Raw genomic sequence first — 13946 nt, 5'->3', positions numbered from 1 at the left:
ATTTTCACATTTACATATTAATGGACAATATGTTTTACCACCATTCATATATGATATGTAATTCATTATGTAGTTAATAATATATTACATTGTTATAATTATTGGGTAATATATTTTCGGTATTAATATCTTATATGATTATTATAATGATAAAACTCATGTGCTAGTATATTGTAATATGCAAGCTACAATGTAATAGCATATAACATTAAGAAGACTGTTCAGACTTACCTCATCAACAAGACTACAAATTCTAGTAGAATATGAATAATACCAAAAAAAAAGCAAAAAAAGAAGTAATAATTCACGAGTAAAACAAACTGACAAGATTTATCACAGGAGGATAATTAAGGACAAGGCAGGGGTCTCCTCAGGATGAAATGATAATCATGCTGAAGAATCAAGATTCAAGAGATTCAGAAAAAGTTCGCTCCCTGAAAGTTCCTACGGAAAAGTTGGTGTTGCAAATAATTTAAATATAATCTTCAATTTCCCAGTTTATTCTCATTTTGGATGAGGCTGAGCAAGCAAGAGCTCTTCAATTTCAGATGATGTTAGGGATTTTTTCCAACATACTGTGTGTCAGCAAGCACCTACAAAGCAACTCAGTAAAGAATTTCATGAATAGGCCAGCTAACAATTGTGTCCTCTCCCTCTCCTCCTCTTTTTTTTTTTTTTTTTTTTTTTTTTTTTTTTTTTTTTTTTTTTTTTTTTTTTTTTTGCGCGCGAACGTGCGATAAAATCAGTTCTCTCGTCACCAGCTCCTAATGCAGAAAATTCAGCACGGATGATATGTCCATGCCCAATCAAGCAAGACTTCTCAGCATCAAAGTGATCCCACAGTTCAGTTGAATCGCCACCTACCTATGTGGCAGCCCTTGTGTGGATAACTTCCATTTCCGAAGGCCAGGAATATTACACCTCAAGACTCTGTTCTCTCTATGTAGATACTTCCACAACAGATTCGTACTCATTGAAAGTGGCAATTACAGCAAGATGTTCAAGTCCGAAAACCCGCTAACTGAAGTGCTTCCATGCCATTCAGTGAATTTTTAATACCTTATGTACAAGAATTGGAAAAACAGAAATTACAATGAAGATCCCAGAATGCAAGACAACAGCCTATTTTTGGTCCATGCAACAGGGTTATAAATAGCTCCAACGGGGTGCAAAAAATTCAACCGAATTATATATGCATTGCTGCAATTATCTGAAAGGACAATACAGACAACCAATAAGACCACTTAATCCCAAGGCTAACAGTCAGCACCCAAGATGTTGCTGGTCTGTAACACCAAAAATCTGGACCAAAATACCTCCCTCTCATTTTGCTTTTCCCATCTCATTTTTGTGTGAGCAATCAGCAATGACAATTTTGTAACCAGTAACAATGATGGTAAACAACTCTTGGAGAAGATTAACTTTACAGGTGTTTCTAGAGCATTTAGACTGTTGCAGAGGGCTTGTAGTCAAGCATCTCTCTAATATTCAGCCGGATGGAAGGCCCCATCGATGAGCAAATATGTGCACTTTTCCAGTATACTCCTTTCGCACCAGAAGGTTTGTTTGCTTCTACCGACCTCTGCAATATCATAGGGAGGCAAAAAATAATAATAAAAAAAACAGTCAGGTTCCACGTAAATTAGTCTCTCCTTGTAAGTTGACTTAACTCATTATTGAATGCTATTGGAGCTTTAGAAAGAAGCTAAACAACATACAACTGCAGCCATCAGATTTATGATAAGATCTTCATCAGGAAAGTTAGCCTTTCCAAAAGGCAAGTGAACAATCCCTGTCTTATCTGCTCGGTATTCAACTTTGCCCTTCTTGAACTCTTGAATAGCCTGCAATTGTACTTGTATCAGAGAACTTCTACCCAGTTGATAACTATAATAAAAATTAAAATTCAAAGGATAGAAGCTAGTCAGGGTGCCATAGGCGTGCATAAGCCACACACTACAGCATTTAGATGGGTGGGGAATAACCCTCCTAGCCTCCAAATTAAAAGAAAAAATGGTATAGCAGCTACAGCAGTTGAAGCAATGAAAACAAAGATATATGCTTTTGTAAAGCATGATATGATTTGATAATAATAGATAATCTAACTGAACAGATGTACAAAAATAATATTTAGAATGATGGATGCATCTCTCCTCACCCCTTTCTTCTGAAAAAATAGAACAGCTGGGAATTCACAGTGCATGACCTGAAGGAATGCCTATTAACATAGTGCCATCGCACCAAATTTCAGAAAATAATTTCCCTCTTATATCCAGCAGCTGAACATAATAATTCTGTGACATGACCTCCGAAACTAATACAGAAAGTGATCAATGTAACAAAATCCAACCAGTATATTCAACCAAAAGGCGTGATTTATAGTTAAAAAAAAAAAAATAGTTCTTAGCTGATGGTCAGATTTATTTGTTTAATCTTAACGTTAGTCTATGGTGTGAGAGAAAACTAATAGTTCATGAACCAATAGACTTGAATTTCTGGATCCTTAATTTTATTGCCTTACATTTTCAATGGCTGAAAGGAGGAAACTTTGTACCAAAAGTAAAGCACTTTTGTACTGGACCAAAAGTGAAAAATACTCAATTTAGAGAATGGAGAAAATTATTAAAATATATTAAGATGATGGAGCTTGGAATCTAGATGCTTGAGGCGAGGGAGGGGAACTAGTGAAAAAAAAAAAAGCCTCTTTGTGCCAACCATCTACATAAGATGGGGAACATGTTAGAATTCTTTCTTGTGATGAAATACCAATCATTTACCAGAAAATGGAGAAGCGTACACCATACAACTAGACCACATTAACTCAGATGTCAGGAAAAAATTCAAAACATGCAACTAAGTGCAGCGGACAAACCCATATGCGCGCGTGTATCCCTTGTGTCATAATTGATATTTGCTGTGTGGAGATATATTCTATCAAGATTATACACAAAAATCACTGATTTATGGTATATTAAACAGTCATAAAAAGAAAATATGCCTAAAATGTTTTTGATAAATCTCTATTTATTCATGGTTATCCTATCTCAATATGTTTTCAAAAATCTTTCTCTATTCATATTGATACTTCATCCTAACATGCTAGTTAAGGTTCAATCCAATGTTTCAAACTAGCCAAGGTGAGAAGATACTTGCTCAGGCAAGGCACACTGATTCAGTTCAACTGAAACATGCCCCAAAACCAAGATATCAAATCTTACCTCATAAATTAAGGTACTTAGTCTAGCAAAAATGAGTCTAAGAATGTTAGGTGACTTTACATTCTCTGAAGTTACACCTAGGATTTGTGTGTTGTCAAGAAACTTCACCTTCTTGAGCAATAAAATTTCCACAACTTTTGCAATCAGAACAAATCTGAGGTGGTCATAGTCAGGCCTAAGAAGCCATTACTTAAATAAGCACACTGCCACCCTTCCATAGGCTTAGCTTTGTTTCTCATTATCGTTTTAGCAGTAAATAAGGAACCGACCCAGTCAAGAAAAAGCAATACTAGGATCAACTTCTGTGCGCTGAATATTGAAAATAGCAAAGCTGCAAAATGGAATCAGCATTATGTCAGCAAATCAGCCAGTGATACCTGAGGTATATCTGCAGTAACTGTACCCGCTTTGGGATTTGGCATGAGTCCTCGTGGTCCTAAAATCTTCCCCAAACTGGCAACCTGAAGGAAGTTCAACAAGATGTTCTGGGATGAAACTCAGTTGATAGATTGTTCTCAGTTTGGGCAAAGAAATCAATGACAAATTATAAATAGAGCAATTCTTCAGACCTATTTCTATGTTGGGCAATATATTTAGTCATGGAATATATTATGAAGCTCAAATAAATAAAGAAAGACTTTCCATTGTAGAAGCAGAAACTATCTAAATATAGTGAATGTTGAAATGTAGTGAAACTTCAAAAACACAAAAGAAGAGTCACTACAGATCACAATATAATGAAGATTGAAGAATGTATACACTTTATACCAGAAATTCGGCTCCTGACAGATTTGTAGCTCATGCTGTTCTGTTAGGTACATAGCACATCAGCTGACAAGTTTCCTCTCCCTCAGAAAAATAAAAAGAAAAGAAAAGAAAAGAAAAAGAACATAAAGAGACCTTTTGTTGATGGTACATGACTATCATTTGTGGCTTTAGTATAGTAGCTGCAATTAATAGTTATGATTCCCCCTATAAGATCGGGTGAACATGGAAAAATGCCTTCTCTGTGATGCTCTCTGAGGTTAAGATGCAGCAACCCGACCCACCATATCATCCAACAGACAGGCCACATCCTCTCAAAGTCTTTGCCTCCATCCATCCATTTTAAAGACCAATTAGGACCCTTATGCCTTGTCCACCAAGAGGTCCTTCAAGTTATTGTCACCTAGAACTGTCAAGATTATGCTTCTTTGCTTGGTGGTCCACATGAACTGTTATCTACCGGCCCCATGAAGGTAAATGATTGTTATTAATGAAAAATGCTTTTACCATTATTTATTTCAAGAGACAAGTCAAAAAACAATCCAAGATGTCTAAAGCCCCTTGGCTACTTACTAATAGTGAATGCAGATTTCTCTCTAAAGGAACTTGTTTTAGCAACGTAAACCTTTAAATTGATTAGCCATGTGTACACCACTGAATACGGTTGTCAGATGATTACCTAACCTAAATATCTCCGCACCCAATACACATACTTTAAATCATGGACCAGTGTTTTTCTTTCAGATGCTAGAGAATCCACGGGCTATTCAGTCATCTAGGAAAGCTTGAATCTGTATGATAAGCAAATATATAATTTCTAAAAGCAATCAATGACAACTCCATGTGTGATCAAGTTTGGGGGCACCCAAACCTCATGTACATTCATTCAAATGCCTCCCATGGAAAGATAGATATTCTGTCACAGAACTAGCCTTCCTCTATACATGCTGATGTTGGTAATTATAAGCAATAGCTCTCTACTCCAACAAAGTACAAAGCTCAGATACCGATGCAGTGACTTACCTTTGTGAAGCAAGTTAACCAATTCTTGGCAGAAAGGTTAGCAGTCTCAGTGTTGGACCCCATGCCAGTACCCAACCAGTACACCCTGTATCAAGTGCTGGCACAGTATATACCTCAGTACTGAAACTAGGGTTTTTATGGGGGGCGGGATACCAAGTCTCAGTACCTTGCTGATGCATTATGGTATGCATCATACAGGGTGGCACAGTCTGGTGCAGCAAAACATGCTTGGGATAAGAGAAGTTCATATGTCCTATTGTGCATAATCAAGTACTTTTGAAAAGGTGACAGCTTCAATCAATCAATCTCTGGTGGAACATGAGTAGCAACCTTATCTACAAACATGACCTCAATGTGGGCTAGTTAACCATCCATTTGCCAATGCAGTTGCATCATGCACCAAGTAGTAACTCCAAGAAACAATCACTTTCGGTTGATTTCTCCCTCCTTGCCAGAACTACATGCTTTCAAAGTAAGGTTGATGTCAATGATATGTCTAATAACCATTCTTTTGGCTTCTTAATCACCAAAACATCGCCTCAACTCTGAAAAGATCATGAAACAATACACACATAAACATATACATAAATGTACACATATTGATGTATGCATATACATATACCTGTGCGTAGACAAATACATATACATGTACATATGCATATACCTATATTGCTCTAGTGCCAAGCTCAAAATATGCAAAGGCCCATATGTTTAATCAGTCTGTGATGCCCTCTCTCTTATCTATGCACTTGTCCACTGCTTCCAAACCTTTCTGCTGTGATAGCTGGAGCAGTATTCAAATGACCCCTGATCCTATTGTTCATGAGAACAAAGCAGGTCAAGATCAACCACCCATCTTGCACCATGATTCTCATTCTAGACTTGCCTATATTAAATCAAGTGGCTCACCATAAATTCATAATGACTTTACCAAGCACACTCCTCAAGTCTATGGTGTTTATCCAGTATGAGACATGGATTCTTTAGAGTAGCTTTCCTATATGAATTGCACATAAGCATCATACCAGGATAGGAATTAAGGAACAAAAGTTCATACTTCAACAAAAGTTCTGAAAAAATCAATAAAATTTCAGGAACAAAAATTAAAAAAAACACTAGTTTTTGATACAACTAAATGAATAACAAGAATTCAACAAAATAAAAAAAGCAATTCAGAAAGAAACCATGAATTGCTGAAGTCAGAAAAATAAAAAAATAAGCATAATAAATTTTAATTATTAAAGAAATTTGCCAGCAACAATGCATGTTTGTCCATCATTGACTTACATGTAAGGGGAAGCCCTACTAAGCTGAGGGCACGCAAAGTTGCATGTATGTTTGTCAAGATACTGTGTGTGTGTGCATGTCCCTCGACAACCACCCCCCCAACCCCAACGCAACACAAAAATACTTTAGTAGTGGGTATGATTAACTATTGCAACTTTCTAACATGGTTCAGAGCTAGAAGACACCAAAACCTAGAACTATTGTGGATGGTACTAAAATTCCTCCACGTGCGAGCTACCAAAAACTTAAATATAGTTAGCAGTTTTTCTAAACAAATAGTCACCAAGTCATCTTTTACCAAAAATAACATATTCTTGTAGATTTTATGACATTTCTACTGAATATTATCTCCAAAAAGAGCTTTTCTTTCACAGCTACAGTTAGACTAACCGCTAGGTGGTAGCATAAATGGAGATGAGGATAACCTTTTTGACTTTTGAGCTTTGAATGCACATATGTTTTAATCCAATTCACAATTAAGTGTGATGTTCACAATCTAAGACCTCGATCTTCTGATGCTGTTTAATGAAAGTGTTCCATTTCACATTCTAAGTGATTCTATCACATTAGTTGATAGGTTTTTTTCATTTTTCTTCTCTATAGCACCTCAAATTTATTTTTCAGTTTTCTTCTCTAGAGAGCCTAAAATTAGCATAATTGCAAATGGACACCTAAAATTTATTTGAAAACTAGATCAATGGTCATCTTTACTATACACTAACAATGCTGAACAAAAGATCCGATCCAAGATTTGTGGACTCGGTACCGGATCTTGTGCCGGCCAGCCGGCCGGTGGTATGGGTCGGTACGGATCCATACCGGATCGGACCAGCACGAACCGACACAGGCAAAGAAAACGAATCGGGAGGAAAAGAGAGAGAGAGAGAGAGAAATAGAGAGAGAGGGAGGAAGAAAGAAAAGAAAGGAGGGAAAGCTGTCGGACAGGCAGTCAAAGAGGTCGTCGGCTGGCCGCTGTGGCCGTCGGATGGCCCCGACTTCACTATTTTCAATTTTTTTAAAAACAATTCAAAAAGTGAAGCCAGCAAATCGATTGCCGGGCTTCACTATTCATCGTCATTTAAAAAAAAAAAAATACGATAAAGGAATAGGGGCTGTCGCCCCTGTTCTGCAACCGTGGCTTCGTCCGCACGGTTTTTGCCGCCTGGTGGCCATGGCAACCACCCGGCAAACTCCGACGGTCACTACGCCGGCTATGCCTTCCTCCAATACGTCGCTCCTCCTCTTTCTCTCTTTCTTTATCGCTCGTTTAAAAGCCCTATCAGATGACAGTTGAATTGTGGAGGCTTCCACGGCCCTCCGACGGCTGCAGCAGGCCTCCGACGGCATCTGCTCTCTCCCTCTCCTTCGCTCTCTATCTCTTCCTCTCTTTCCCTCTCCCTCCTTCGATATACTGCTTTCTCTGGCCGAACCATCCCGATTCCCCACCGGTCTGGCTCAGTACGGGGTGTACCGACCAGTTTGAGCCAGTATAGAATTCCTAAATCCAATCTAAATCTAACATCTATGATTCAAATATAAATTTCATCCTTGAAAATGTCTCACCATGCTCCCTAAACAGTCATAAAATATCGGATCAAACAAAACAAATATTTACCTTAAGTCAAGCTATAATATCACAAGGCCGACTACAGCTTTTGGAGTTTATATTGCATCAAATCTCTTCCAGGAGGACACAAACCTTGATTGAATATGCAATATAAACACAAGAAAGCATCAAAATGAGCTTATCAGCGAATGTTGGAAATTTATAACTCCATGCTTCCACTAGAATGACAATTGACAATTAGCGATCCAGAAAACCATAGCCTATGAAAGCAAATAATAACCATTTTGATTTTTGAGCTTTGAATGCACATATTTTGTTGCGGCCAAGGATTCATGGCTCGGTACGTGAGGTATTGTTCGCTCTGGTCTATCGGTCTCACATTCTTGCCCTTCAAAAAGTGCCTCACGTGAGAATGATGGTCCCTTCCTATATAAACCAGAGTTTTCCTTGATTCACAATCAATGTTAGACTAATGATGCCCTCCCTTCTACACCACAATATAACCCTCCAGTCAAGAAAGAGTCTGTGTATGGACTGGAGATATCCTCTTTATTTTTACTACAACTCTCCAGTAAAGGAGTCTGTGTACGAACAGGAGATACCCTCCTTATTTTCACCATAGACTGGTGTCCGGACATGAAAAGCCCCAAAGTTGCAAAGGTGGTCCCCTACCTGGTGTGCTATTATCGTAGCCAAGGGCTCATGGCTTGGCATATGGTATTGTCCGCTTTGGCTCATGGGCCTTACGGTTTTGTCCTTCAAAAGATACCCCATATGGAAAGGATGGTCCCTTTCTATATAAGCTAGAGTCCTCGACTCACAACCAATATGGGACTAACGATGCCCTCCCTTCTACACCACAATATATTGTAATCCAGTTCACAATTAAGTGTCATGTTCATAATCCAAGACCTCAATCTCCTAATGCTGTTTAATGAAAGTGTTCCATTTCACATTCTACATGATTCAATCCCATTAGTCGATACAATTTTTCATTTTTCTTCTCTATAGAGCCTCAGATTTATTTTTCAGTTTTCTTCCCTAGAAAGCCTAAAATTAGCGAAATTGCAAATGGACAACTAAAATTTATTTGAAAACTAGATCAAATGGTCATCTTTACTATACACTAATAATGCTGAACAAAAGATCCTATCTACATCTGACATCCATGATTCAAATATAAGTTTCATCCTTGAAAATATCTCACCATGCTCCCCAAACAGCTATAAAATATCAGGTCAAACAAAACAAATATTTATCTTAATTCTTCAGTCAAGCTATAATATCACAAGGCCAACTACAGCTTTTGGATTTTATATTGCATCAAATCTCTTCTAGGAGGACACAAACCTTGATCGAATATGCAATATGAACACAAGTAAGCATCAAAAAGGTGCTTATCAATGAATGTTGGAAATTTATAACTCCAGATTTCCACTAGAATGACAATTAACAATTAGTGATCCAGAAAACCATAGCCTATGAAAGCAAATAATAAGTTCATAACATAAGTATGATCAGCGGTAATTAAAGAAAAGTGGTAGGTTAACAACTGGAATTGCAGAAGATATTATTTTCTGAAGTATAGATTTCAATTAGCACAATGAGAAGAAATGGTGCACCTCTAGTTTATGTTCCACCAGAGGTTATTGAAGCACTTAGATGGTCTCTAAGAATCCTCCTCCAGTTAGGCATTCTAAAACAAGCTCAATTATCAGAAGGCAAAGGTGTAACAAGAAAATATACATAGATAAACAACATATTAGAGGCAAAATTACATATCTAGGTGGCAATATTGGATGAGTTACTGATGCAGCAGAAGAAGGCAAGATGGTTGGTGAGAGATAAAAAGGAAAACAGGAGAAGCAGAGAGGTTGTGTCATTCTCTTACCAGCCACTTCCAGATCTCCTGACCTATCTAGGAGCACTCTTTTGGTATTTTAGACAAGTCTCAACACCAATGATTATAGATATTTCATATCTTAAAGAGCTACTGATAAGAGTATGGATAGGCTGACTGCTTATCTTGATTCATTTCTTTTTGAAAGAATCCTTTAAACTGGCTCCATCCGTAACTAGAAATACATAGCCTGCCCCTAGTGCTTTCTTTCTCTTCTGCTAAGAGTCCTCATGGAAGGGTTATCACATAGAAAATAAATGGATGGACAATACATGTGTAGTAATTTCAAAATTAAGAATCCTTAAGTGATTGAGTAGTCTTCATTTAATTTTTCTCTTACTAAGTGCATTATGATAAATTATGAAAATGTGAGTTCATGAAGCTTATATAACAGCTGGTGTGTCTCTTTTCAGAGCAAGATGACATATGAATGTGATGGGAAACTCAATACAGAAACAGGCTTGCAGTTCTAAATTTGACAAGATCATGCATAGATTAACCATTCTAGTTAAAAGCAGAACATTGCTTGCAAATGACAAAGTGTTTACATATAACAATCATGTCTGTAATCTGCATATCATTCCTAGGAAAGTAGACAAAAGAATATATGCATTGTTGCTAAAATTATAACCATAAGGAATTTTGTAGATTATTGCCCAAAAAAAAATCCAAAGTTACCTAATATAACAGGTACTATGTGGCCAACCAGCTAAAAGTTACAAATAAAAATCTTAACAAAATCTAAAAAATCAACTGATTAATTCTAGTTTCTTCAACCACTGTTTTTTTAACTATGCAGTCAAATGATTAAATGGCTGATCAAAATTTCACTTCATTAGCTTTGAGGCAAAATTATATATTTAATAGCAGGTGAAAGACATTTCCTTCAGAAAGTAAAAATATAAACTCCTATGATTTAGTTTGCTTACAACCTCTATCTGTATCATTAAAAGAAAAGGCAAGGAGAAGACCCACTTTGAATATAGGATACATACCTTAGGCATCATATCTGGTGAAGCAATTAACTTATCAAACTCCATGAATCCTTCCTTTATTTGTTCTATTAGATCTTCTCCACCAACTACATCAGCTCCTATACTTTTTGCTTCATCAATCTTCTCTCCTATAAAATTTAAACCTAATAAATATCAGATTTAGGAAGCATAAAGTTTTAAAAGCTTGCTGTAGAAAAAATTAATGTAACACCATCATCATACTAAAACAAAATCCGAAAAAGGATCTAAATGGCAAAGTCTCCAATTATGCCCACAAAGACAAACTTCTATGAATTGTTCAACTTTAATAAACAACAGCTGCTTTAAGCTGATTCAAGTGCATTGTTGGATGGGCTCCGCTTTAAGAGAGGAATCTTCACTCACAGTCAAGGCAACTTAGCCAAATGATCTAAGATAGGACAAGTTTCTTTAATTTTATAATCCCAATGTTTAGTCTGACTTCGTTCTTGCTTTGACGAGCTGAGCTGCTCCATCATCAATGGGGATGTGACCTGATCTCATGTCTATCCTACAAAAGTTGTTCGTTGAGTAAAATTCATCCATAAGTTAAGAACCACTGTATTTCTTGCAAGAAACCCACTACGGTCCAGGAATTCCTTTTGTCACAGACAATAATATGCTTGATCTGTGACAAAAACAGATATCTGCAAATATTGTTGCAGCAATATGAATCCTTAGGCACATCTACCAGAAAGTCTAAGTCTAGGCATAGGCACCATGAAGAGCAAAATTTTACTATGATTGCCCACAAAAGGCTCACTATAGCTATCATAGGGACACCATCACACTATATTTAAACTTTGCCTATTCTAGCTGTCTTTGATACCCAAAAATCTGAAAGTTGATGAAATGCCAGAGAGAAATTTAGAGGTCAGAAAAGCAAAAATATTTCACCATATTAAGAAAAACATCGGCCTCCAACAATGTGGTCACTTCCAAGATTATGTCCTTCTTGGGTTACAAAAGGTTTAAGAGGATATCATCTAATTAAGGAAGAAGATTCAGAATTTGTTGAATTATCATTCAGTGTTTGATCAGCTGATTGATATTCTATGGACCAGTGGAGCAATTTGACATGATTACCAATGCAGAACTGAAACTATGTGTCTGCTGGAACTTCCAATATGATCTTAAGTTCCAGATAGTATTAAGCATAAAAAGGTGGAAACTTAATGGAAATATCATGTAGCATTGTAAGCTTAGGTGTAGGGATAATGGATCTACAGATTAGTGTATGCTTTGATGAATTTTTTGTTGAGGAACAAACAATTTTTTAGTTCTCCTGGAAGCAAGGACCATGGATCACTAGGATTACAAAAGGTAAAAAGGATAGCATCTGACTAGTGTTGAACAGACTGATTTCAGATAAAGGTAGGAGAGACCATCCAGAGTTTGTGATCCCAAATGTTGATCAGCTGATGGACATACACTATGGATCAATAGGCAATTTGACAAGGTTTTTCAGTAGAAAGAGAATAATAAGTTTCCACAATTTCTGATCATGCCTCAAATTGGACACAAATGGAATAAGAAATTGGGAATCTAAATAAAATACAATAATGAGATTCTAAACTATGAGTCAAAATGAAGGATATATGGCTTGGTTTAACTCATGAGGGGTGCAATTGTGTATTCGTATAACAGCATTGGAAAAATGTGGAGTTAGACTTCAGGGATTTAACAAAAGCAGTATGTGATGGATGGCTTTAATTCCATCTGAATCATAATCATCCAGTTCAGTTTAAGCAAGCTGGATGATCATGGCCCTCCAAGCAAATTACAATGTTATATAAAAGCACACACAATTTCAGAACAGTTTCCATGAATTAAAAAGATAGTACAGCTTTGAGACCAAGACTTCCATTCAACATGAATGAAAAGATAGGAAACAAGCAAGTTGTGCAAACAGTATTTCTAATGTCCATATAGTCAGAGTCGCTTTAATTTATTTCTAAAGCTCACTACCGATCTAGAACATTTATCTTCTTGGACATTGACTAGTTATTGAAAAATCACAATTGGAACCACAACATAAAAAAATGAGAAAAATCAAATTATTGAAATCACATTGTACAATTATACTGTCAGTTCACTGGGGAAGAGTAGGAAAGCCTTACTCATAAAGCAAAAGGCATTATCTAAACCTATTTAAACTCCGGCATAGTTGTGTGAGATGCGAAGCTACAAGCAACACCAATGTATCAGCAATAGTATCTAGTTACCCGCCTTGTGTAAGAACGGCCACTTTAACAGTCTGTCCTGTCCCCTTGGGTAAATTCACCTACAAGAAGATACAAAAACAAATAAGCAATCAATGCCGCAACAACCAAACAAATTTAAAATGCAACAAAGAGAAGAATTTAGTGAAAATCCACACCATGGCCCTCAGCTGCTGGTCATTGTACTTGGGGTCAATATTGAGGCGGAAATGGGCCTCGGCGGACTCGACAAACTTAATGTTGGACATCTGCTTGAGAAGCGCCACCGCCATCGGCACATCATAGTCCTTCTTGTTCTCCCTCAGATTCTGGATCTCCAAAAACCGCTTCGACCTCGTCTGCTCATCAAAATACCACCTTTATCCGAACTCCCTTCACTAATTCCTCTAAAATCCGACAAACAAACACGAACACAAACACAGACACAAACATCGAGAGAGTAAAGAAGAAGAAGGAAGATCGGATGAGGAAGTACTCTGTCCCTCTTGAGGAGCAAGGCGGCCTTGCCGGTCTTGGGTTTGGAAGGAGGCGACGGGGCTTCAGCGGCGGCATCATCCTCCTCCACGACGACGGTCTCGCCGGCGGCAGCGGCGACGACAACGGCAGCCTCCGCGTGGGTGGGGGGCTTCCAGAAGACGATGGGGCGGCATGGGGTGCGGGAGTGTAGGGTGTGGAGAGCCACGGAGGGGTAGGACGAGGAGGAGCGGAGGGAGAGAGTGGGGGCGGCAGGCTTGGGGCAGACGAGGGCGCCCGGCGGGGAGAGGGAAAAGGGGGAGGAGACGGCGGCCATCATCGCCGCTCGGTGGGGATCGGCTGGGGGGTGGTGGGGTAAGGGAGTGAGCGTAGATAAGAGACGCTTGGAGCGATGATAGGCAGTTTCGGGGCGGGCTGGGTTGCCATGATGCGTTGCCGGACGATCAGGATGCGGCGTGGTGGTTCTCCGTAGACCGT

General features: G+C 38.1%; 1 protein-coding gene across 1 annotated transcript; it reads right to left on the bottom strand.

Annotated features, from left to right (window-relative positions):
• Positions 1 to 1176: 1176 nt before the first annotated feature.
• On the bottom strand, positions 1177 to 13932 carry LOC105049137 (large ribosomal subunit protein uL1c). The gene is made up of 7 exons (XM_010928702.4): positions 13471 to 13932; positions 13154 to 13333; positions 13003 to 13057; positions 10756 to 10883; positions 3596 to 3679; positions 1719 to 1844; positions 1177 to 1582 (listed from the first exon to the last, which is right to left on the bottom strand). Exons 1-7 carry the CDS (start codon positions 13786 to 13788, stop codon positions 1445 to 1447), a joined length of 1029 nt encoding a protein of 342 aa, XP_010927004.3. The 5' UTR covers positions 13789 to 13932; the 3' UTR covers positions 1177 to 1444.
• Positions 13933 to 13946: the final 14 nt, after the last annotated feature.

Source organism: Elaeis guineensis, chromosome 7 (assembly GCF_000442705.2).
Source record: "Elaeis guineensis isolate ETL-2024a chromosome 7, EG11, whole genome shotgun sequence".
Lineage (NCBI taxonomy): Eukaryota > Viridiplantae > Streptophyta > Magnoliopsida > Arecales > Arecaceae > Elaeis > Elaeis guineensis.
Note: the sequence above shows the minus strand (reverse complement) of the source record. Positions and strands in the feature narration are given on the sequence as shown.

Bases quoted from the DNA above. Each gene is read 5' to 3' on its own strand.
- LOC105049137 (XM_010928702.4), bottom strand. From the start codon at position 13,788: ATGATGGCCGCCGTCTCCTCCCCCTTTTCCCTCTCCCCGCCGGGCGCC. The intron at 10,884-13,002 runs GCGGGTAACTAG...TAAATTTTATAG, and splicing joins AGTGGCCGTTCTTACACAAG to GAGAGAAGATTGATGAAGCA. The intron at 1,583-1,718 runs GTATGTTGTTTA...ATGATATTGCAG, and splicing joins TAAATCTGATGGCTGCAGTT to AGGTCGGTAGAAGCAAACAA.